General features: G+C 47.6%; 1 protein-coding gene across 3 annotated transcripts in view; it reads left to right on the top strand.

Annotated features, from left to right (window-relative positions):
- The window catches only part of SLC22A23 (solute carrier family 22 member 23), a 186,347-nt gene that overhangs the window by 150,999 nt on the left and 9,364 nt on the right, over positions 1-25,984 (top strand). For 2 of the 3 annotated variants that reach the window (XR_004423919.1, XM_033115241.1), the window contains exons 5-10: positions 3,846-3,973; positions 12,150-12,252; positions 14,942-15,174; positions 16,834-16,866; positions 16,992-17,015; positions 18,080-18,203. Coding sequence is in view for 2 of the 3 variants with exons in the window: in XM_033115241.1 (XP_032971132.1) it covers positions 3,846-3,973; positions 12,150-12,252; positions 14,942-15,174; positions 16,834-16,866; positions 16,992-17,015; positions 18,080-18,203 (645 nt within the window). In the remaining variant the exon portion in view is untranslated. The remainder of the gene's footprint in view (positions 1-3,845; positions 3,974-12,149; positions 12,253-14,941; positions 15,175-16,833; positions 16,867-16,991; positions 17,016-18,079; positions 18,204-25,984) is intronic. The other variant, XM_033115243.1, reaches the window with a different exon arrangement.

Raw genomic sequence — 25,984 nt, forward strand, 5'->3', positions numbered from 1 at the left:
TCTTAAGTTCCTTGAGGTCAGGGATGTATTTATTTGGGATGTATTTGTAGTGACAATGCTCGGTATATATTAGAAAACAAATAATTTGGTGACTAGATGAATGTTTGAATTCCAATAGAGCCCACACCCACTTCTGAAATCCTAAGATCACACCATGTATTTGTGAACGGTGCCATTCTTGAAACCTTTTCTATAAGCTTTGCAATTCTCAGGTTCTCTAGGAAGAAACTTACTCATTGTCATTTCTCATAAGGACATTTATTTCTATCAATTTTTGGTTATCAAAACTCTGTTGTCTTTAGGCACAATTTGGGAGTGACAAAAATTAGTGATAGAGGATAACAGGCCACTGCTCAGCAGGGCAGCATCCTGAAGCCTGCAAGCCCGTGCCCCACCGGGCTGCACGTGATGCCTTCCCTGTGGGACTCTGGTCTCTGTCTGTGGTCTCAAAACCTGGGAAAAAGAGACTCCTCTGAAGGTCAAGGCTCTGTGGGTCCTGATGAGAGGTGAGCGTGAGCTGCTCTTCTCGCTGGGTTTTAATACCTAGACTGATGGGATTTCAATAACAAAAATGGGTGCCTTTTATGCATAATGCAGGGCTTTTCCTTGACAACAAAGTGACATTAAATACACATGGCTTTGTATTTTCCTGGAGCTGTCGCTTCCCATTCCGGGGTCAGAACTGTTCATAGTGAGCACCTCATCATGGTTCTCCACCTCTAGCCCTGACACGGTTGGCAAAGCTTTAGGGGAAATCGAGGAAGAGGACTACAGCTTGTTGGGAACATAACCTAATGTTCTGTTGTGGATGATGTTCCCTTGCTCTTTACTGGCCCTGCGCGTACAGCCCTGGGTGCCTGGGATCCGCCCCGCCCTGCCCAGGGCTGAGGAGCAGCTGGGGCTCCTCGCCCTCCTGCCTCTGTTCTCTGGGCCTTGTTCTTCACCAGCATCACGTTCATTTATGGTCTTGATTTCAAACTCAATTCCCTGCTGTGGAGTTAGCTTCATAAACATTTGATTTAAATTATTTTTAAAGAACTCAAAACTTGCATGTGTTGTGTACCATATTTTATACTTCAGTGACCACCTGCAGAACAACTTGGGCTGTCAGATTACCATGTTAACTAGTTTTAAAAAGATTCTCCTGAAGTGGCTGGGTATATTTGAACTGCTCCTAAATGATTCTTGGTGGAGAAGGCAGCAGTTCTGCTGTGGTGTTGGCGATGTGGCCGCACACGCCCCACACTGGACAACATGCCGTGGTCCGAGTGGCTCCCTGGTCCCACACACAGACCACAGCCAGGTGGAGCGACCTGGGCTCTGCTCTGCCGCTGTGCCCAATAGGCATGTGTGATGGAAGGTGGCCTGTCATGTAGTCGGACGTCATATAGGGTTTTATCTTGAAACTGGGGGCTCTTCTTGGCTGTCATGAGTGTGTGAAGCCAGACCCCCCAGTGTTGCTCATAGAAGTGCCCCTGCTGAGCACCTGGGTTCCTGCCGTCACACACTATGGTGTCTTCTACTCAGAATGGCCCGGGCTCAGAGGACTCTGCCCAAATCAGGACTTAAAATCTACAATCAGAGGAGCGGAGTACCCACTTCTCAACAACTTGATCAGAAGATTAAAGTGGAGAAAGTACAACACCAAGAATAGGTTTGATTTAATAGTTGTGTACAGAATCCTGCATGAACAAATGGAAGATACACAAAGTTTGATCACGCCTTGTGTCCCAAGGAGTCCTAAAGAGGCCAGTAATGCAGACTGTGTTTTCTGATCATGATTTAATAAAGTTAAAAATTAATGAAACAAGATTGCAACCTCACCACTACCCCCATCTCAAAACCTATATGTTTGGAAATGTTTTATAATGTGTATATAATAGATATGAAAAAATTCTGATAGAAATCACAAAATATTTGGAATCAAATCACAGCAAGAACCACTTATCAAAACTTGTAAAATGTAACTAAAAGGATACTTAGATGAGAATCTGAAGCCTGAAATGCATATATTAGAAAGGAAGAATTAAAGTTAACGATCTATGTGTCCATCTCAAGATATTTAAAAAATGACACTAAACTCAAATAGATCAAAAAGATTCAAATAATATACATGAGCGGTATAGAGGTTGGCACTTCTGTAAGGTTATTTCATTATAAAGAGAAAATCTGATAAAAATATGGCAAGATGTTAATATCTACATAATATTGTTGTCTGTTATGATATATTCTGATTGTTTCTCTTTGCTTGAATTATGTTACTCAAAATTAATGTGTCAAAACTACAGGCCAGTAAAACAAACATTAACTTTGATTACTTTTTTAAAAGTCAGTGCCTACAATTTGAAACCTATGCCTCAGTGACTTTCCAATTGGGCTCCCAGATGAAAAGACATGAGACTTTCTGAGCCTACCTTAATGCTTGGGCTACGTCTCCTCTGGGCCGGCACACAGCCCCCTGCACTTCGTGCAGCCGTGCAGGAGGGTGGCTTTGTAACTCTTTGAGAAGTCCCCCAGGTCTCCAGCATGGACTAACATTCAGATCAGACCATCCCAAAGGTACCACTGAATTCAGTGGGAACCTGCCAAGCTGTTCCTGCAAAATGCAGTCACAAGCAAGTAGAAACTTGATTTTTGTTCAAATAGGTAAGAGAGAGACAGCAGTCATTAGATATCATTAGTGATGTGACTTTGAAATAAAAATTTACCACTGATAAAGTTTTCCGGCTTCTGGATTACTTTAAGGAGAGACTCTGCAGAGCTGGCAGGGCAGGTGTTGGTGGTTACAATAACTTCTAATCAGTGTCAATCATGACTCCTTGACACGGTATAACTGAAATAAAATACAGTGATGACTGAAGCCCTGGGCTGACAAAGGCTAAGACTGTCATCCTTAACTTTGATTTCCAGTGTTTGCTCCTCCCAGGCAGGGCGCCGCGTTTTATATAATGAAGTTCTAAGGGAACACAGCCACGTCAATTCCTGTGCGTGTTGTCTGGCTGCTTGCATACAAAGCAGAGTTGAGGAGTTACAGCAGAGACCTTATGGCTCACACAGTCTAAAATACTGACTCTTTCAACTTTTACAGAAAATGTGAGCCGACCCCTGCTCCAAACAGGCATATTGTTCTCTGTCACTGTCTTATAAATATTGTCATAAATGGAAACTTACAAAATGCATGGATAATAAAACAGTAGCTTTTTTTCTATTGGCACTCTTCACAAGATTTTATCCTAAAAGCAAGCAAACAAGGAATCTGCTGCTACTAAAACTTGAGAACTACTGTGTTATGGCATCATCTCAGGGAGAGGTGACTTGCAGTTCACAGCAAGATGAAACTAATTCTATAGGTAAGCCCCGTGAAAGTCAGTCTGCACATCTTCAAGATCTGAAAATAATTGTCAGGTTGCTAAGATTGGGGGCATTTTTTAACTTAAAATTATCCTATTATTGGTTTTTTTGTGACAAAATATAACAAAAGCAGACTTTCAATGAATTGCTTACACAAGCTTTTGAAATCTATGGTTATTTCTAAAAGTATTCATACACTGATTTTTTTTCTTCTTCTTCTTTTATTATTTATTGGATACACTAGTTGGTAGCATGTTGTTCCTATCTGCACATTTTAAAAATAACAATTTTTATACTTTCTAAAAGAAAATTGGCATCATTCCAGTGCCTACAGTCTCATCGCCCCTGATTGGGCTAATGAGAGTCCTGAGCACTCACTGGCCCTCCACAGCCCACCAACTCCTGCAAAGTTCACAGGGCCAGGACATAGGCCGCACTTCTTGATGCCCTTCAGAATCAGAAAACATTCACCAATTCCCTTTGTATCTTTGAAGGGTATTCCCCGAGTCCCTCCGGTGGCTGATGGCTACCCAGCAGTTTGAGTCTGCAAAGAAGCTGATCCTTCACTTCACACAGAAGAACTGCATGAACCCTGAAAGTGACATCAAAGGCGTGATGCCGGGTGAGTACAGCCCAGCGGCCGGCCCCTCCAGCCTTGGGAGAGGTGCCACCTGTCCTGGACCAAGTCACCACTGAGCAGTTCCCTGATGCTGGCATTGGTTTTGTTTTACCAAGCAGCTGCCCTTGCTAGCTGTTTAATTTCCTGTGACAGTTGGTCTACAGCGAGGCTAGAAACGTGGGTGAATTGAAATTCTCTCCACCTTCTAGGTAATGAATCTTTCCTGATCAAGTCTAACACACTGTGGGGCCCCACATAGCCTGTCCAAACCCAGAAGTGAGACATGAGCCTAGTGAGCACCTGATTGTTAAGGGAATATTTGGGAGGGGTAAGAAAGCCCAGGTTTGGCACACAGCCCTGCCTGCCTGCCTGCCAGGTTTAAATGCTGGCAGAGTTCTGGCCGGGAGTGCAGCTGGCCTTCACTACCTCTGTTTTCCTAAGTATAACCTTCAGAGAGCTGCCATTGTTTGTCATGACCTATTTGTGGGGCAACTGAAGAGGTGGAAAAGTGAAGTATTTTCATATATGGGTACTTGATGGAGTTTGTGTGTATCAGGAACATTGCATCACAAGCTAGACTGGAGCTTTCAGGCTAGGGATCCGTAATATCCCCAGGAGGTTGTTAAAATCCAGACTCCTGGGCCCTCGCTGGCACCCAGAGATTCTGATCCAGTGGTCTGGAATAAGACCTAAAAACTTGCAGTTTTAATAAGCATTAAAAGAGATGCTGACACATGAGATGCTCAGAATTCCTTTGGAAAGCCCCTGGTAGACCAGTCCCACGCTCTGACCCACTACCCCAACCTGAAGGCCTGGTATCGATGAGACTGTTGTTACAAATTTCCCAGGAGGGTAATCTGCAGCCCTTGTCCCAGGGAGACATGCACATTTCCCCGTGATCTGACATTCCATCCCACATGTATTTACTAAACGCCCACCATGTGGCAGACACTGATCTAGAGCAGAGAAGAAAATGGCAAAGCCTTGCTCTCGTGGAGCTTTTAGGCAATTGGGGAAAGGCAGACAATGACCAATTACATGTATAACAGTTAGCAGGGTTGCATGCTGTAAGAAAACGCCACAGAGTGGAGGGATAGACGGTGGTGTGCGTGACCACCACCAGAGCGTTGGGGAGCCTGCCTCCAAGGTGACAGGTGAGCAGACACCTGAACAAAGTAGGAGAATGTACCCTGCAGGTCTCCATTCTCAACAGGGAAGGAATACGTGGGAAATCTGAACCTGGGAAGGCAGAGTACTCTGGCCAGGAAGGGCTTCTGGACTCGCCTATTCCATGGCTCCTAGACAGTCTGTTCATTAGACTCCTGACTCAGAAGATCTGGGGTTCAGTGTTAATAGAAGTCCCCCTAGATGCTGCTGCTGCTCAGCCAGGACATCCCTGCGTTAGCCTATGCCCAGAACCCGGTAGATGGGGACAGGAAAGCTAAGTCACCTCCACCAGTGGGGCAGGCATGGTCGACTGAGCACTTCATACAGGCAGAAGAGCTCAGGAAGCATAGAGCCCTTGTTCACTGGAATAAAGAAGGACATGAGCAGGTCTGTTTTACATGAAGAACATTGAATGCTGGTGCTTTGCACAGGGCCTCTGTGGTCCCTTTTTATCTAGTGACAGTGATCATAAACAGGACGTTTACATAGTGCTTGTACATCAGTCACTTTTCTAAATAACTTGCAGATAGTAACTTATATCTAATATTTAATCCTAAGTGCTTGACACATTTTAACTTATGTTTCTTCACAACTTGCGTCCTATGAGGGAGGTACTATAATTATCTCCATTCGCAGCTGAGGAAACTGTGACATAGGGAAGTTGAGTATCTTGCTGGTGGTCACACATCTAGTAAGTAGCTGAGCTGGGACTTGAAACCAGGAAGTCCAGCCGAAGGGGCTTCCCAGTGCTGTTTCTGAGAGATCAGGACAGAGATACTAAGGGGACTGTATGTAGAGGAATGAGTACTGAATTAACTTTTCCTCTTTTGGGCCATGTTTCCCAATTTTGGAATGTCCAGCTATCTTCCCCAAACTTCTCCGGGCCCCATTCATGAGGAGATTAACTCTCTTAAGTCTTTCAGTGTGATTTTTTTCCTGGCATTTCCCTAATTAAATCACACGCTCCACTTCTTTCAGCTTAAAATATTGTCTAGGAAAAACTTGTTTTCTCAATGCAAATTACACTGATTCATTTCCTTCCTATTTTTAGAAATTGGTATTAATTTTTTTCCTCTTTCTTTGCTTGTGTTTTACTGGTGTTTATTTGTATGGTGCCCCAGCAGGAGGCTGGGGGAAAGTAGCTGGCACATGTGACTTCACCCCCACTTGGGAGCATAATCACAGCATCCACTCATGGGGGCTTGCTTCACATCTTCCCCTGGATCCTGCTCACTCCCAGGCCCAGCGATCATAGGCACTGATGGCCGCATCATGGCAGAAGCCGGCCGAGTGCTTGCGGGGAAGGCAGGTGTCTGTTTTATCTGAATTGGATTCGTTTTTCTGCTTGGAGTCTTCCCATCACGTCAGCTAATCCACCTGCCAACGCATTAGTCTATTACTCCACCTCTTACCTCTCTTGACTCCATCCTCACTGCCTCCCTTCCCTTCACATCACTACCTGCTCAAACACTCTTAGTGGCCTCCCAGGGCCCGGGGCTAGAGCCCCAAGTCCTTCAAGCCACTCTGAGACCCTCGCTTACCTCTGCCTGCCTCTCACAGATGCTCTGGCCTGTGCTGGGCTCTCAGAATGCACCAGGCACCTCCCCTCTGCAGGGCCTTCCCATTCCAGTCCTGCTCTCATTTGGCAGCTCCTTGAAGACCAGGCTAGCCCGATTCCCCAGGCCCAGGCCAGGCCTGCGGTGATACCCCATCACAGTGCAGGCACTTTGCCCTGTGGCCCTCATCCAGCTATAACAAAGGGTTTGTGGAGCTTGGGGTCTGTCGCTCTGTCTGCAGAGCCGGGTTCCACTGTTTCCTGACACGAGCAGACCTGACTCGTAGGAGGCATCCCATGAATGTCTAGTGAATAAGTGACTCTCGGTCTCTTGTGGTCAGGGCTAGGGCAATTTCTCATGGGAATCAGCTGCAGTTGCCGGCTATGTCACCTCTGGATAGAAAGGGTCTCCGGTTTGGCTGTAGATACCTGAGTGTGCTGGGAGGTATGGGGTGCTCCTACCCGGCCAGTGCATCCTAGCCTTGGAGTCAAGGTAGAAGAAAGCTTCATGTTTCAGGATTTTCCATGCCCTTTCCTCGTTTAAAGCAATCTTTGGTTTATCTTTGAGCATGGCAGATTTTCTCAGTGGAGTTTGCAGCTGAATTACTGTACATAGGTGGATGTTCTCCCAAATGTCATTCTCACAGTATCATTCCTACAAAGGTTCATGTCACATGATGTGTCCAAGCACTGACAGCTCTCCTCATATCATAATCCCCCAAATTTGAAGACTACTGCAGGGTTAGTCCTGCTGGTTTCAAATGTAGATGGCAGCTCACTGTACAAAGGGATCTTAGAATAAGAGCTGCACTCAACCCCATCCTCCTAATCATTAATACAAGCAATCAATGGGCAGTGACCCCAAAAGGCATGAGGTGAAACACTTTTCATGAATTTGATCCTCATCAGAGCCTTAGGAGGTTGATAATCAGATCATCCCTGCTTTACGTGTGAGGAATTGGGGCCCAGAAAGGCTAAGTGTTGGGGAGAACTGCTTCCCTATTGCCCCCATGCCCTCCACGTGAAACCCCGAGGAAGGAAAGTGAACTCTCTCCCTTCTTTTTCCCCTTGGAAGTGAGCTACATGCAGGGAGTGGGTCCTGTGTCATCACATATCAGGCCCTCTCTGGGCAGCACCCCGAAGAAGCCAGGCTGGCCCAGCCTTGCCAGGATGTGCCAGTGAGTCTGTACCATGCAAGCATCCCAACCTCAGGCCCTTCCCAATGATCCAGGGTTGATTCTGCCCTCACCTGCCTCACTCTGTCTTCTCGATCTGTTTGGAACCTGAGGTGAGAAGAGGTTCCAGGTATCAGACTACCTCACAGTCCCCGGCATTAGGTAACTTGTCCAAAGTCACATCACTAACAAGTAATAAAACTAAGGTTGACCCCAGCAGGCTGACTCCAGTGCCCTGGAACTAACCACTGCGGCAAGCCACTCCTTCCCAGTAGGAGGCTTCCCCAGCTGCCTTTACTAAGGGACTTACAGAGGTCAGAGGTGCAGGGTGACTTGTGGGAAATTTGGATAGATGTTGGAGAGTGGGCTGTCTGAGGTAACTTTATGATAAGATTCCTATACGCGCTCTCATCTGCTGCTTGCATCTAACGCAAACTCATTCAATTGGCCAAGTGCCACCATTTCTAAATCCATACGTGAGTGGTGAGGGCCACATGGAGGAGACAGCAGGTGCTTCTAAAGTGAACATGGCCTCAAGCCACTTCTTTGAAGCTTTTAGTACCTGCATTTTGTGATGAATCTTGTAGGGGTGGATGCAGCCCCTCCTCCTCTTTCTGCTCCTCCTCCTCCTCCTGCTCCTACTCCACCTGCTCTTACTCCTCCTCCCGGAGATTGTCTCCTCCTCCTGCTCCTCCAGATCCTCCTCCTCCTGCTCTTCCTCCTCCTCCTCCTCCAGCTACTCCTCCTGCTGTTCCTCCTCCTCCTGCTCCTCCGTCTGTTTCTCCTCCTCTTGATCCTGCTCCTCCTGCGCCTCCTCCTCCTGCTGCTGCTTCCCCTCCTTTTCCTCCTCTTTCTCCTCCTCTTTGTTTACCTTTTTACCCCCACTTTCTTCCCCGCACCTTCTGTTTTGGTCTGTTTTTGTTTTCATATCTCTAACTGATGATTTCCCCATTTCACTTGGAATGTATTAGCAGTGTGCACAAGTATAAAGGCAAAGCCAGTTACTTTCACACCCCAAGCCAAATGCATGCAAGTGTCCCTCATTGTGTGTGTGTCCCTGCATCTCTCAGGCTGGCCTTAAGTGGCCTACCACCATATTCTCCCTCTGCTGTTCTCTTGCAGCATAGTTTGGCCTCTCCCCTGGATCTCTAAGCCACAGAGACGTCATGACACTTCCAGTGTGTCTGTAGGGACTCCTCCCCTTTCTGCAATCAGTGTTGTGAAGCTGGGACAGTCTGGGTCAGCTGGAGCCCTGAGGGCCACACAGCGCTTCTTATATTTGGTCTTCATAACAGTTCTCTGAGGTGGGGGCATTGTCCCACTTAACAGATGAGAAATTGAGGCACAGACTAACTTTCCCAAGGAACTCCAACAAAAAGGTTAAAAGCTGGGACTCTGCTGGGGTCTCAGACCCCTTGCTGCACCAAGTTCAGGAAAGGAGATCCTACCTAGCCAGGCCAGTGCCCGCTGGTTGTATGTCACAGGGATCAACTGAAATGCAAGGGGGCAGGGGCAGAGAAGGGCTGAGGGTGAAGTAGGAGGTGCCTGGCTTGTCGAAACTAAACAGGCTCCGCTTGTTTTTCGTTTTGAAATTTTTCTGATGGTTCTAAATCAAGTGGGTTAAAGAGTTTGGCCAGAGGAGCAAGGAGAGGAAAGACTTTCACAGTTGTTTCCTTGATGTTCAGAGTGTGGTTAGCACTAAATGCCCTTTTTTACTCCTATTATTTCTATGTGCAAGGACTTTAGAAAGTCCCTGAGATTTCTGTCTAATAACCAGAGAGCTGGAAAGGCCTCTTTCCATCACTCACCTATTAAGTTACCATGGAGGGGTGGGTCTCAAAAGTCATCTAATGTTTCCTATAACTCACAGCTGGTGGATTTTTGTCCCAGAAGAGCAGACCTAGTGCTGAGCAAGTTTTATGTTGTTGTTGATAGGCTAGTGATGTGTGTAACAGAGAGAAAATATCAATAGCCCTAGACAGGTTAATTTAATTCCTTTTAGAATAATACAGTTACCTCTGTAGACCACAGTCAATTCTTTAGACTTGGGGCTCTAGAGTTTAATGCTATAAAAGAAAAAAAACACCTCAGATCATAATTACAGTTGTTGTAGCTTCTTCATTACCATCTATTTAATATACAATAATGTATTACAAGTTAAATTTGGGCCACAGTGCAAAAAAAACAACCTTTAAACTTATATAAACATGCTAATGGACATTTAAATTTTCTTCTTGTAAGATTTCCATGGTGAGCAAGTGTAGCTATTGTACTTGATTCCTGATAAGTTTTACAAAACTGAAGCTACCTAGACATTGGATCCAACATTGTCTATTAACCATAATACTTCTGTGCTCTTTAAAAGTTTTTTAAATTTTTAACCATAGGGAAAGTATGTCTGTAAATCAAATTAGCCTATTTTACAAAGGGGAACATAAAGATCAGGAAGACCTCACCAGAGATTTGTGGACAGATAGTGACAAAATGCCAGCCATCTGGCTTTTGTACAGACCTCAATCTTTGCACCTATATATGGTAAGGGAGAAAGTTCTAGAAACTCAGGTGGCATAGTATCCCTCAGATACAGGAAAGATTTTTCCTTTTCCTTTCTATGCTCCAACTGTTGATACTGATCCCCCCCCAAAAAAAAAAATTTAATAAAAAAAAACAACCTCCTAAACCATTATAGTTAAGCAACATCTTTTTCTTCAAACTGCAAGTGATGAGGTTTGTGACCCTCCTACCATTAGATGGCAGGAAGGAGATAGAAGAGGAAAGAAGTACGATGGGGGCAGGTGGCTGGGGGCGGGGGCATTTGGGGGGCTTGGGGGGGAGTGGTTGGAGGGGGCACACTTCAGAGACACAGTCTCCTGAGGGAGCTGCCACTCCTGGTTGCTCCTGAGGTGATCGTATTTCCTCCCAGCACCAAAGGCTTGCTAAGTACTGGGGCCTTTTCACCCCCACTGCTGTTTCTTTTTTATTATTATTATTAAACTTTTTTTGGAATAAATTTAGGTTTACAGAAAAGTTGCAAAGATAGTACAGAATTTCTGAATACCCCCGACTCAGTCTCCTCCCTTGTTAACATCTGATATTACCATGGTAGTTGTCACAACTGAGAAACTGTCATTGATACATTACTGTTAACCAAGCTCAACCCTTTGTCTGGATGCCACCATCCTTTCCATTAACCTCTTCCTGCTCCAGGATCCATCCAGGATGACATTTGTCCCATCTCCCCAATCCCCTCTGGTCTGTGACAGTTCCTCAGTCTTTCCTTGTTTTCATGACTTTAACAGAGTACTGGCTACCCATCCAATTGGTTCAGTCTCCTTTTTCTCTTTTAGCTCTTGACGAAGGAATTATTCCCCAAGGACATGCCTGGTTAAGAGAGCAGGGTGGGCCTGGGAGGCTGAATGTCTGGTTTTTCTGCTCACAGATGCATGCGGAGATCCTGGAGGTCTGGGCATTTTCTGTTCTGATCTTCCCTGTTAAATTGCTAAGTCAGCACCAGGACCTCAGCAAACTCATTGACACCGTCAGAGTCTGTTCAGAATGCCTTTTGGAGCAAGTCTGAGCCTCACAAGAAACTCTGTCTCATAATTTTGTAGTTGGTCACATCACTTTGAGCCAAAACGTCATCTGTCTTCTCCAGCTCCCAAAGATTTTGACCATCATTAACTAAGACACATATGTGGATATGTGCATATATGTGTGTATACACATATCAGCACACATGTTCCTTCATGTATGTATTTCTCTTTTGAAGATACATGCACTCAACAGGCAGCTTCAGAAGCAGCTACAGCCATCATACGTTCTGCCCACAAAGTTAAGGAGCATATCAGCGTGTGCTTCTCCCGGCCTCTGAGCAGTGGGAGATTGAGACAGATCCGACTCTTTACGGAAACAAACCCCTGTTCTGATGCGCCCAGAACCTAATTAGTGCTCCGTAATCTAGAACATCATCATTTAGCCAGAGTGGAATGAGCCTATGCTGATGGTTTATGTGTGTGTCCAGCCTGGTTCCCAAGAAAGGCTTTGCAATGGGGAGGTACTGTATACTGACAGCGTGCCATGGCTCCTTTCAGACCCCATGGGGAAATTGGAACTGCAAAGTTAGAGAATTTGTGAATGCATTTTCTACTCTTCAACCCCTGGCTTAAGGGGCGGGGGGTGGAACACCTCCCCCTTCCATCATGCCCGAATTCGGGACATGGGGCTGTCGATGAGGCTGTCTGTCCAGCACTTGCCAAGAGTCACAGGTTCTCTTTCTCTGCAGAGCTGGAGAAGGAGCTTTCCCGGAGACCCAAGAAGGTCTGTATCGTGAAGGTGGTGGGAACCAGGAACCTATGGAAGAACATCGTGGTCCTGTGTGTGAACTCGTGAGTCATTAGAGGGACACACCCAAGTCGAGGCCATGGTCAGGGAGGGGCCGGAAAAGAAAGCCACTAGAAGGAAAGCCAGCAGGACCCCCCTCCTCCCCAGCTGGACTTTTAATTATGACCGCGCCACAGTCCTCTGGCCTGCCCAGGGCTCCGCTCTTTGCTAAAGGGGCCTTGGCTATGCCTGACAAGCCTGTCAGAGCTTCCTAACCAGCGGTCTGAAGGTTACAAGTGCTGGAGGATAGGCACCCCCACCCGCCACCTCAGGGTAGTTAGTGCCCCAGCCAGCCACCCCCAGCCCAGGAGGCAGGCATCTTACACTGTGTGCTGCACAGGCCGGGTGCCCTGAGCTAGTCCATACAGACATGTGTCCTTAGGCTGTCAGAGAGCAGGTTCACGTCCATGGAAATCCTGGTCACCGTGTGCCTTCCAGTGAATGCACCTCCTTCAGAGGCACAATGGGTAGGGGACTCTAAGTTGGAATTTTCAGGCACTGGCACAGGAGAGGGGCTTCGAGACCAGTGGGGCCCTAGATGTGTCCTCAGCCAGGCTGCTCAGTGGCCTGGCTCCCACTTGGAGCCGGCGCCTACCGCCCAATCCTGGTCAGAGGCCCAGACTCCAAGGCAACTGCAGGTTGTGGCGGGCCAGCCTGAACCCCCCACAGTGAAACCCAGATGTGCTCTAAGACACACGTTGTCCACATCTAGCCCTATTGCCACAATTTTGGACCCTGTATCCCCCAGTCACTCACACAGTGTCCTGACAGCTTGTTCCAGGCTCAGTGTGTACCTAGAAGGTATTTCCTGTTGACTCATAGCTCAGCAACCCTGTCCTTTCCTGACCACACAAGGTGGGCCCTCATTCAGGGTTAGAGGTCATCTGAGGGATTAACTCTCATTCAGGGCGAGAGGTCATATAGGCAAGTGGGGAGGGTTAACTCATTTGGGGTGAGAGGTCATGGGGGGGAGAGGGGATTTGTACTCATTCATGAAAGGTCTCAGACTGTTGTCAGATAAAGGGAGAGGCGCATGGTTACTCTGGACCCACTGTTCCTCACAGTTATTTCTATCAAAGTAGCTCCATTTAATCAGTTCTTGATATGGGGTTCCACATTAAATTTGGGGAAGGATGCAAAAGGTTCTACAGACAAATGGTGGGAGAGCTCAGATCTAATTTACGCCCTTCTTGTCCTACAGATGAGGAGACCAGGCCCAAGCAAGGGAATGACCAGCCATGGCTCGTGGTCAGGGCCGAGACTTCAGGCCTTACCCTCCCGGCCCAGGGTTGCTCTGGGCACAGCCACCATACCACTGTCCAATCTTGGCAGATACTGGCTATACCAATAGGGCCATTAAGAATGGAGTGACTTCTCCAAGTTTTATTTTGGAAAACACAAATTGTGACAGACAAGATGACGTTTCCATTTTAATGATTCTTATTGGCGGGGAGGGGAGGAATCCATCTCTCCAACTTTGTTATCTTAAAATTACCTTTTGTGGTCTATCATAGCAAAAGTGGACGATTTCCCTGAGACATCAGTAGGCCCAGAAGAAGAGACAGTCATCCAGGATCCTAGGAGGCTAACCAAAGCAATTGCTAGCTTATAAGAGGGTGACACATGGGAGCTGGGTCCTTGGCTATTTCCCAAGTCGAAATGTATTCGTTTGGCAAAGGGCAGCTTCCTACTGCGGTGGATGGGAGTCTGCTGCAGTTGACCTTGATGCATTCTCAAGGTTTGATAAAAGCATGCAAGAGTCGTTGGGAGAGAAGGGAGGTGTCAGCTCTAGGATGGATGCTGAGCACCGACGTGATGAATGGGTTCTCACGGCACGCTGGGCGTTTCACACACAGCCACGTGCGAAGGAGCCCTCCGGAGCCCTGGGGACAGCCACGCGGTGTGCATCGTCACTGCTGCAGCCTCCCTGGGCATGCGTGTTTATGCCTGTTCCCCAGAGTGTACATCTGTCTATAGCAACTGGGACACACACTTCCAAGCAGGTCTCTGTGATCCTGTGGGGGCAGTAAAGAGGCTTGACCCAGAAGTGGAGGGAAACAGTGGGAAATGAGGAATTGAAACAAAAGTCTCCTGCCTTCCTCCTGGCTTCTTCAGGGTGACTTTGTCAAGCAGCAGCAGGAAAGGGTTGAATAGGTAACTCTCTGGATGGGTACCCAAGTTTCCACAACTCTTGAGTGCCGAAGAAAGAGGCAGAGACGCAGATGGACAGTGTGCTTTAAAAATTGTCACTTGCCAGCTGAGTAACCTTGTGCAAGCTGCTTGCCCTCCCTGAGCCTGTTTGCCCATCTGTGAAGTGGGTCTGACAGTAGCTCTGACGGTATCCATGTGGGATTAAATGAGTTGCCACACGGGGAGCACTTTGTCTTACATGTGGGGTTCCCATGAAAGGTGCTGTTTGAACAGAAGGTCTCACTGCTTTTATGCTCGTATCTTTCTACCAAAGCGATGGCAGGGAGAGTGAACCTATGCCTCCATGAGCGGGCACGCTCCTGCCACGTCTCTGAAGTCCTCTCTGCATTTCACTCTGTTGTACATTCATTTATGCATGCTTTCAATTACATGTGGAGTCGCTTGTATATTTCCTGGTTATTGGACACAGTGACCTCCTGGGGGTGGTGTGGTCTCTTGCGTCTCTGCACACCCCACACGGCCCTCTTGGTGTGTCTCCCGCAGGCTGACAGGGTACGGGATCCACCATTGCTTCGCCAGGAGCATGATGGGCCACGAGGTTAAGGTGCCGCTGCTGGAGAACTTCTATGCTGACTATTATACCATGGCCAGCATTGCCCTGGCATCCTGCCTGGCCATGTGCGTGGTGGTCAGATTCCTGGGGCGCCGGGGAGGGCTGCTCTTCTTCATGATCCTCACTGCCCTGGCCTCGCTCCTGCAGCTCGGGCTCCTCAACCGTGAGTGGGGCAGGGCTGGGTGGGGTGGGGCGTGGGGGTCTGGCACGAAACAAAGGGTGTTTGAAAGGCCTGGGGAGACTTGAGAACAGTTTTCACTGACCTGTTATTCCAAAATCAACAGTTTGGGAAGAACAGATTTAATTGGAATGTGGACAATGACTGCCTTTCTTCCCCTTCCCCATCCTGATCCTGGGGCTCCAACTCACAGCCTTCCTGGCTGCACCATGACTCTGGGCACATGAGGCTCTCGGGATCCTGGGGGACGTGGCTTCACTAATGGCCAGTCTACCTTTTTATGCTACATCACCCAACAAAGAACTTTTATTTTTCCTGTGAAAATAAGGGGGAAATAAATACATTTTGACTTTCTTGCATTGGGACACTGCTTTTCAGTAGATGTTCCCAAGTTCATCAGCTTGTCTTTGGACTAAAGAATTTCACATTAAATGTTTAAAATAATTTAAATAAAAGTAAGCAATTCATGTAGCCCCTCCAGCTATAATAGGCCAACTCAGGACAGTACCTCGTGAACAAACACCCACCTCTGTGCATGGAAAAAGCAGCAGGCATCTCTCTGACCTGCCCACAGGGAGACATGAATGAGCAGGGCAGCTGAGCCCTCCTCGAGCCAGGCACTTTCCTCCCAGGATAGGTTGGGACGCTGCAGGGGCACAGACGCCACTCATTAATTGTTCTCTCCTTCACCAGGAGAGCTAACTCGACTTGTGGGTTGGGGCTCAGTGACCGTCCAGTTGCACCATAGATCAGAGCCACTGAGAAAACAGAAAGACTTCTAGTATTTCAGGTTTCCTAGTTGTGTCTGACGTGCAAGAGTCAGTATCCAAAACAGAAGAGAAAGAAAAGACTCACAACCTTCTCAGCCTTATTGTACAAACTGGATTATAGAATAGCTGGTTTCAACCTCAGGAGCCATCTTTCTAACTTGGGCAAGTTCTCATGCATTCTACATCTTGCTGGGAGACTGGTCTTTGTTTCAGCTGTGACTGACAAGGCCACCAATAAGTGGTGTCTGTCTCCCAACCATCCTGTCACCCTCCCCCCGCCCCCACCCCCCACCCCCAGGTGGGGCCTCTGTGAGCTCACGCAGTTCAAGTGGACATGCAGGGAGCAGCAGCCCCCGGGAGTGTACAGTGTTCTTTGTCACCAAGCAGGAATGCCACAGGAGCTTTAGGCAAAGGACAAGTAGCTGGGAGCTGGGAGCTACAAGAAATGTCTCCTGGTGAATCTGTCCCCGCAGCACTCACAGCACTCATGCTCCCTTGAGCAGAGACCAGCCGTGAATAATTTTATGCACAATGAAATTAACCCTTTGGCTTGAGGTCAGGGAGGTGTGCAAGACTCTTTCTGAAGAGCTCAGTTTTCTCACCATGATCTGAAGCCAGTAGGGCTTTAGCTGCCCTTTAGAACACAAAGAGCTTTGTTTAGTCCAGTGCTAATTCCAGGACAGCCCCGGGACTGTCCCCAAAGATTTTCTTCCTCTCTCTGGCACTCTGGCCCCAGACCTGGAGGGAATGCACTGAGAAACAAGTCACATGGAAACACGCAGTAGTCACTTCATACCTAACGTGCTTTCTTTCTCCCTCTTTTCCCACTTTCTTCATCCTCATCCGTGTGGGTGCCACCATCTCCTTGACCCAGTGATTGGAAAATACAGCCAGCAACCAGGCTCAGGTGAGCCCCAAATGCTCATGCGTGCGTGTCATCTTTGTATTGCATCCAAATGGGCATTTTCATAAACACTCACGGACCTGTGGTTTTCCTCCCTCTCTTTCTCCTCCTCCCCATTACCCTCCAAGAGTTGCAGATGAAGTTGGCCGTAGGTTGGACACTATAAGCATATATTTGTGTTTTCTACCCCGTCTTGCCTCTAGAGAGCGGCTCATTCCCGTTCGCACCCAGCTTGCACGCATGCCCTCGCCTCTTCCCCTGGCACCAGTACCGGCAGTCCGCACAGGCCCTTGGCTGCTGCCCATGCAGTGATGCACTTTGTCTTACGGACAGTGCCTGAGCGAGATCAGAAAGCCTGCGAAGTGTTGGAGGCCCAGCTGACCATGCTGCCAGGGGAAGCTGCTGTCCCCTGGTGAATCACGCAAGCCTGCTGCTCTCCACCACGGGGATGGCAGAGCTGCTTCCATGCACCTCAGTGCTGCTGTAATGTGTGCCTGGCCTGACCCCAGCCTATGCCACCAAGGCCTTCCACAGTGAGAGCCCTGAGGTCCTGATGCAGCCTTGCAGGAGCCTGAACTATGCTCTAAATGTATGACCCCAAAAGCATGCCACTGCCCTGCGCTACACACCACCTTGGCATGAGGTCAGACTCTGGTGCCGTTTGCAAGATGCTTGGGTTGGTTGAGCCCCTTTCCCTCCAGGCCCACAAATTCTCCTGTTTGGGTTATTTGAGTATTTGTTCCCTTAAATCAAGCTTAAGATACCCTGTCCTGTGCATTGGACTGGGCAAACCTGAGGCCCGAATAGCCAGGGCTCTCTGAAAAGCAAAGACCTTTCTCTGGAGCCAACGTGGAAGGCTGGAACAGGAGACCCCAGCCTTCCTTCCTGCCAGGCTAGCTTGTGGCCTAAGGAATTCTGGCAAAGTCAGTGTGTGCTCCAGCTTTCAAGACCCACGAGGGACTCGCAGGAACCCGGGCAAAGTCTTCTGCCAAGAGGGTCTGACCTTCTATGCCTGGAGGTGCTCCTCCGTCTCCAGATGGAACTGAGCACCCTGGTCTGCACCTGAGACTGCAGAGAGAGGACGAGGGAAGACCATTCGCATGGTCCCAGGCCTCCCTCCTCCTCTCTCCCTGCTCGCTCCACCCTGGCTCGTACTAGCTTCCTTTCCCCTTCCCTTCTGCCCACCCCTCACCATCCCCTTCTGATTCTCCTTCAGGTATGAGTGACAGTGTCAAGGACAAATTCTCCATCACGTTTTCCATCGTGGGCATGTTTGCCTCCCATGCGGTGGGAAGCCTCAGTGTGTTCTTCTGTGCAGAGATCACCCCCACGGTGATAAGGTACGTAATGGGAGACGCCCCACAGGACGTATTCTTAGGACCCAGGGAGGCTGCCTGCTTATTATTCACCAGGCTCCTGGTGAGTTAACCAATGTCAGCTTTGTTCTGCCCTGGCCTCTGGGAAAGGGTGATGCATGTGCTAAGGTATAAGCTGCAGGATGGGGTTATAGTCTCCACCCTGCCCCTGAGGCAACTGAGAATCAGGTAAGAACTCCACCCTGGGTCCTGTCCAGGCAGTAGCCAGAGGAATGGGGGGGAGCAGGGAACTTTTGGGGGGACAGGAAACACAGCAATGATTGGAAAAGGAGAGAAATCCATAGATAACTTACACCCATACGTCACCTAAAATCAAATGCTATCAACTCTTCTAAGAGGCCTCAATTTGAAAAATCTATTTCAAAATAAAAACTGAAGTAGAAAGGATCTTATTTTTTCACTGGCTTGAAAAGTTGATGTCACTAGTCCAAAGAAAGATCTCATGGAGAGAGCCCCGGAAGTTGTATCTTTGGTATTCTTAACGGCTGTGTATCATGAACCTGCTGTGTGCGGGCAGTAGGCCCAGTGGTCAGGACAGCACAGACACAGCCCTCATGGTTGGTGGTTATTTCATGCTTTCCTGAAACGTGGTGTCAACTTGTGCTTAGCTCCTTTTGTTTTAGTTCTTGAAGTGAGGTTTGGTCCTTTCTGGTCCTGTCCCCGGGTAGTGGTCAGCGGGCACTCACACCGCTTGATGTTACTAAGATTATAGCATAATAAAGGGTTTGCCTTTATTTAAAAAGGCACCACTTAACTGCAAAGTCCTGTCGTTTTCCTATAATTACTGTGTGTGACTTACAGCAGAGTTCATCTTGATTTACTTTGAACTTTGTATGAGAATATCATTAGCATTTCTAACACACGCTTTTTTCACATATAAATTGTGAATATGGGCAATTATTCAGCTGTGAGATAAAACCCAGAAGTCAGCATGACAACACCCTTTCCACCCTTACTTTCCCACCTGGGAAAACAAGCAGAGGCCGCTACAGTTCAAGATAGGATATGTGCAGACTAATTGTGTGAGCCCCGAGGCTGCGGGGAAGGACTCTGGGAGAAGGCGGGTAGGTTCACAGGTTCTCCTCCTTCCCACATTTCCAGTAGGCATGCTGACAATAGAATTTTCACATGACCTCATTTTGATTCATTCACCTGGATTTTTACAATACATGCCAAGCCTGAAGATTCCTCAGTACCTGTGGAATAAAATGCCAAGGAATTGTATATTTAAGAAAAAAGCAATTAAATGGCAAGTAATTCATCCTGTCCAACCCTCTGCCTAAGCCAAAGTGAAGAAGAGTAGAGCCTGAAGCTTATTTTATGCTAGAAACTATAAAATACGTTAGGCAGACAGCAGCTCCTTCTGTCTTTTCTTTACCTAGTTAAACTTCCTTTACAAAAGATGACTGCAGAGGATTCTTTCAACAGAGCAGAAGTCAAGTTTAGACCTCTGGCTTTCCGCTGCCCTCTCCCAGCCTTTGTGTGATTAGGGATATTTCTCTGGGGGTGGCCACCCCTTCACTCCGGTAGTGAGTAGACCTTGTTATTCATTGTGAGATTTTGCTTAAGAAGCTAAACTGAAGGAAATGCAGTATCCTTTTCCTCTTTGATGCAAACCTGGAAAGATGATTTGGGGATAGAAATTCAACAAATATGTTCTCCGCTTCAGCTTGCCAAGATGACGAACTAGAAAAATACTGGCCCCTCGGTGATGTTTTTGTACTTGTAGAGAATGAAAGGAAATTCAGTCCAAAGGTGGAGAGGGAGGCGGGGGGGGGGGGTCTCCCGGCCGGGGTGGAAGAACTTCTGGTGTTACTGATGGACCACTCTTCACACCGTTTCCTTCAGAAGACCATCTCTTCTAACGTGTACACTCAGGGACAGTTCCCACAGAGCACCTAGGACAGGCGTGGCCTTCTTACCCGCCCCCACACTTCACACAGATAAATCCACGGTAGCTAGGATGGGCAACTTGCGGTTTGTGAGCATCATTTTTCTTAATACAAAACTAGCCTTTTTCTAAACACACCTTCTGAACAAGAACGGTAAGCTGCCAGGATTGATTACCCGCAAATGGTAGGATAAGAACCTTCCTGCACAAAAACTTGCAGAACTCCATTGTCCAAGAATGACAGTGACTCACCAGAGTCCTAATTAATGAATTCATAGTTTTGTGAGATTCCATCCAGACTTTCTATTGCAGAGAAGCGTCTCCCTCCTGTGCAGGCCCATCCAGATGCTGTTCAGGTATCATCAGCCGAGGCAACAGGTTCCTCTCAGATTTGCTTCTCAGGCTTCAGGGGTGGGGTAACTGCAGGCGGGTTGGGAAAGACCCCGGGTCTGCGGCACCGTCTCCCCTTTGGCTTGGACAGAAGTGGCCGGGGTTCGGGGTTGATCCAGATCCAGTTGGCAGGTCATCTTTTCTATGCATGTCCACCTGGAAGCTGCAGGTGGGAGCCCCTCAAGCCTTCGCTGTCTTCTTGTCCCCTCACGAAGGCGTCGGGTAAGAGAGGAGGCAGGTGCTGGCGACAAGAAGCCTGCTTCATTTTCCCACAATTCCTCACAGGTTCCCTCAGAACTCTGGGCCTTCGCTGTGAATCCCCCACTCCGTCTGAGCTCCTCTGCAGGCTGCCTCTCAGTGCCTCCTCCTGCACTGCTTCCCCTCAGGCCGTCCCACCCCTTTCTTCTAGAAAGGATTCTTGGAACATGCCTTCTCTGGAAACTTCCTTCTGACTAAATCATCCCTGTTCCCACCTCAGGACTAAACCCGGGCCCTGATGTCCTGTTCTAAAGTTGCCTCAAGAACAGGCACCAAGGGCAAAGATGGCCTATGTTTAACATGACATCTGGAATCTGTTTAACTTATTTTAAAACTTATGTCTTAAAAATATACATGTATATAATGTTATAATAAATGCTCAGTGAGTGACCTGAAGCCAAGGAGATAAAGCACACATGCTCAAAGTTGAATAGTAGGATGAGAGACAAAGTGCAGAGGATGTGGCCTAGAGCCTAAGATTCGGGTCTTTAGCACGGAGGAAAGAGCGGGATGGGGTGGCGTGTGGTCCCAGGGGCCACTCTGCCCTAAAAGGAGACTCCTTGTGACCAGCTGATGAGGCGGTCATGATGGGGGAAGAGAAAGTGTATGTAATAGTCTGGCCTCACTAAATGAAAACTGATTTTGTGCACTATTAGCCCTGCCTGAATATTTTTGACAGTTATTTTTATTTCTCTAAAAATTGACACAAATATTTGTTCATTCTTGACTTCACAGAAATCTGGTAAAGACAAAATAAGTAATATAAAAGAGGAAGTGAAAAATGGGAGCTGTGTTTAAATGCTGGGATTCACATGTATAAGCCAAATGTGACAAAATTAATTCATTTGCTACTTTCAGTAAATTTCCTTGTATTTGAGTCTTTCTATCCTTAAAGTAATTTAGAAATTCTTACTAGTAAAATAAAGATATCCTGTGGATGTCCAAATTTTTGTGTTCCTAAAGCAGAGGTAAATCTTGCCCTCCTCTGTTACCTTTTATCTGTAAATTGAGGCGGCCTACTGTGCTGATATTTAAACATGGGCATATGCTGCCCTCTACTGACAACCTAGAGAAAAGCAGAAAAGTGCACAAAATCAGCTTTTGGGGGGAAGAAAATGAAGCTATCACTTTAAAACCAAGCATGTAATGATCCCATTCTCTAAACTGAGATTGCAACAAGAAAACTCAAAGCCAAAAATGGCAAACCATACCAAATTCTGCCAAAATCGTTTCTAATCTTACTGAATAATTTTAAGGTATCTTTGATAGAAAACCAAACAGAAAATTGCTTTCATGGAAAAAAATATATAGATATATTGCACATTATATATACATGTGTACGTACATATATATGTAGGTACTTTTTTAATGATCCATCTAATGCTACCAAAAATCAAATATATTTCATTTCATTTCATATGATTTATTAACATATCGATATGATATATAGTTCATTTGGTATGATGAAGGGAGACTTGTCCAGTACTGAGCACTATTCATTTAACCATGATTCTGTGTTCACCTTTCCTTGTGGGGCTGTGCATTCTACCTTCCTGCATATAAACCCATATGTGGTCTTTACATGCACTGAGCAGGGTAAGTCTCTCTCACTGTTTGTCAATGGCATCCACACTTAGTGGCAAGGTCAGGTGGAAACCTGGGAGGTTTCAGAGAAAATGATGTCTTATTGGTATCAAAGGCCCAATGAAACACATCCATTATCCCTGGCATCCGATATATCCCTTGCAACATCCTGTGGCTTCCTGAAGTAGACGGAACTATCAAAAAGACTAAGTGGCTATTTTAGGTGTTCATATTATTCATCTTACAGATGGAGTCACTCCTTGACCTTGAAGGATTCATAGACTAATAAGGATGGTGGTAAGCATATATTCAAACACTAACAGAAAGGTGTAGAGTGTCTTTAAAAGGTTGTCCGGAACCCTCTGACTGGGAAAGGGGTATCTGGGAGACACTCCCCAAAACACTGCTGTTTCTCATTTGTGTCCCTTTGGTGGCCCAGTAGCACAATGATGTGACTGTTCCTATAGCACCTTCAGTCTCTCCCTTGGCAAGAGGCTTTCTAATACATAGTACCAATGACACATCACAGCCTGGGTGAGATGTGGCTGTCTGTTTTCCTCCATGGCTAAGATTAGGGAATTCTATCACTCATTGAGTGTATTAGTTATCTATTGCTGTGTAACAAATTACCCCAAAACTTAGTGGCTTCAAACAATGCATGCAATTGTCTCACGGTTTCTGTGGGCAGGAGTCTGCATGGCCTCGCTGGGGCCTCAGCTTCAGGGTCTCCTACAAGCTGTAATCAACTGGGGTAGAATTAGTCTTCAAGTTCATTCAGTCATTAGCAGGTGTCTTAGTCCATTCGGGCTGTTATGACAGAATACCATAGAATGGGGGTCTTATAAACAACAGAAAGTTATTTCTCACATTTCTGGAAGCAGGGAAGTCAAAAATCAAGGTGTCAGCAGATTTGGTGTCTGGTGAGGGCCTGCTTCCCAGGTCATAGACAGCAGTCTTCTTCTTGTATCCTTATATGATGGAAGGGGCAAGAGTTCTCTGGGGTCCCTTTATAAGGGCACTAATCCTATTCACTAGGGCTCCATCCTTATGACCTCATCACCTTCCAAAGGCCCCACCTCCTAATGCCATCACATTGGAGATTAGGAGTTCAACATATTGTTACCAGGAAATGATGTTGTACCTCGGTTCTTGTCTTCTTGAAGGAAAGACTTCAATTAAGAGACAGAATTTTGTGCAGTATGAACAGCACAAGTTTATTAGTAAAAGAGAATACATTCCGAGACATGGCGCAGGCTGACCCAAGAAAGGGAAGCAGCCCCGCTTACATTGCAGGAAGGCTTTTATTTCTGTGGGCAGAATTACCTCCCCCTCTTTCTTCCCTGGCATTTAACAATGTATTTCTTTAATTTAGGGATACATGTAAACACATCCCCTTGGGGTATGTGTAAACCTGGAATCCTGCTGGGCCAATAAGGTGTTGGTGGTCCTGAAAAGCAGGATGGATTCCCCCCTTCTTTGACTTTTAACTACATCTCTTTGATTTAGAGGTATGTGTAAGCCTGGAGACCTGCTGGGCAGCTGCCAGGGGTCTTGAGCCAAGTAGGAGCTGCAGCAGGGGGCTTTCTAACCGGGGCTGTCTCTCCTTCTCCTGCCCGTTTCTATCCAACTACCTACCCTACCAATATGAATTTAGGGGGACACAAACATTCAGACCATAACGTCAGGATTCAGTTCCTCACTGGCAGTTAGGCTGAGGGCCTCAGTTCCTTGTTGGCTGTTGACTGGAAGCCACCACAGTTCCTTGCCACGTAGACCTCAACAACGCAGCAGCCTGCTTCATCAGAGCCAGCAAGAGTATCTGCTAGAAGTCACAGTCTTTTGTAACCTAGTCATGGAGGGACGTCTCATTACCTTTGCTGTATTTTATTAGTAAAAAGTGAGTTACTAGGTCAGCCGATACTCGAGGTACTGGGTGTGAGCACTGGTGGGAATGATTAAGGCCATTTTAGAAATCTGACTACCATGCTGAATAAATACCCAGGCGCCAGGCCGCTCTCAGCCAGTGCCTGGGTAGAGGCTAGGAATAGCTAACTGAGTCAGATCTGGCTCCTGCCCTTGAAAACCTCTTAAGTCTATTAGAGACACACAGACATGCAAACAGGAGTGAGTCTGGGCTATAACTCAAGTGTGCTGAGGATATGGTGGGAGCACCTGAGAGGGAGGGAGGGAAGCGCAGAGAGGCTGAGAGCACTGTGACGCACGCGCAGCCTATGCTAGAATGCTGCCGGGAACTGGGAGTTCCAGGAAGAGGATGCAGCGAGCAGAGGTCCAGGAGGGAGGCGCATGCACAAAGGAACAGCACAGGGAGTGAGGCTTCATTCCAGATGATGCAATGAGCTGGAGCAGAAGTCTCTGGAAGGGAGAGAGTGATGGGCATGAAGCAGCTTCCAGAGGCATTGTTTGCAGGGCTTGGGGGGAAGGAAGAGGAAGAAGGACCAAAGTGCTTCCAGCACCCTCTTGCAACCTTCAGGTCGCCATGCTATCGCTGGCAACTTTGGGCCCATAAGAAGTGCTCCTCCTTTTAGCCTCTCAGTTCTTGAACGTGCTCAGCTCAGGCCCTGCTGTCAGGCTCCTCCCCAGCCCTCACCAGACTCCACCACCCCTGAACCAATCCACTGATCTCCACTGTCCTCCTGCAATTTGTCACTTATTTAATATTGATGCAGCAAGAAAGAAGTTAGAAGTGCATCGATATTTCTGCTCTGTGGAGCCAAAAGAAAAGGGGAAGAGAGAATAGACAGCTGGAGAAATAACCGCAGCAAACCTGTACTCAGCCCCTCCTGTACCAGCCTGGTACACTAGTGCTCCCGTGCTCTTCTCGCCCCCATCTCATGATCCTCACTGCAGCTGACAGACAGAGGGGAAGCTGCTCAGTGGTGAAGCCAGAATGCGACCCAGGCCAGCGAACTCCTGAGTTACCTGTCCAGGAAAGCTGGGCTTGAAGCACCCAGGGAGCTTAGCTGAGCCAGGGTGAGAGAACCTCACGGAGGGAATGAAGGAGAGAGTGAGGAACTCTGTGGCCAAGAGTGGTGGGGGAGAGGGTCCCCGGAAGAGCAAGACAAAGGGCAAGGCAAGAGGACAGGAGGGAGTGAAGGAGCCCTCAGGAACTGCGTCATCTGGATGCAGAAGGGAGCCATTGAAGGACTTGGAGCAAGTGAGTGGCATGATCGGCTCTGTATTCTAGAAAGTTCACTTTGTCAGCTGGGAGGAAAGAAAGTCTGAGGGGATGGGAGGAGGATCCCTGTGGGAGACACCCCAATTAGCGGGATGTGACCCAGATAGCAGCCATCAGGACTTGGTCACTGGTTGGACTGGAAGGGGGTTGGGAAAGCAAAGTCATGGACTCCCAGGCTCTGGCTTTGTCCCTAGGGCAATGTGCCTGGTGAGACTGTCCCTTTCCCAACCCAGCCCCAGGCCTTAGCCTGCAGGCTACAACAGAGAACTGCTTCCCACACCCTGCACCTTCTCACCTCCTCTCCCAGCACAAAGGAAGTGAGGAGAGCCCTGCCCACTGTGCCTGGGGCAACACCCTCAGCAAACAAATAAAGCCATTCCTAATTTAGAGAGAGAAAAGGGGGAGAGAGGTGTCTTCCATTTTTTT

Source organism: Rhinolophus ferrumequinum, chromosome 9 (genome assembly GCF_004115265.2).
Source record: "Rhinolophus ferrumequinum isolate MPI-CBG mRhiFer1 chromosome 9, mRhiFer1_v1.p, whole genome shotgun sequence".
NCBI lineage: Eukaryota > Metazoa > Chordata > Mammalia > Chiroptera > Rhinolophidae > Rhinolophus > Rhinolophus ferrumequinum.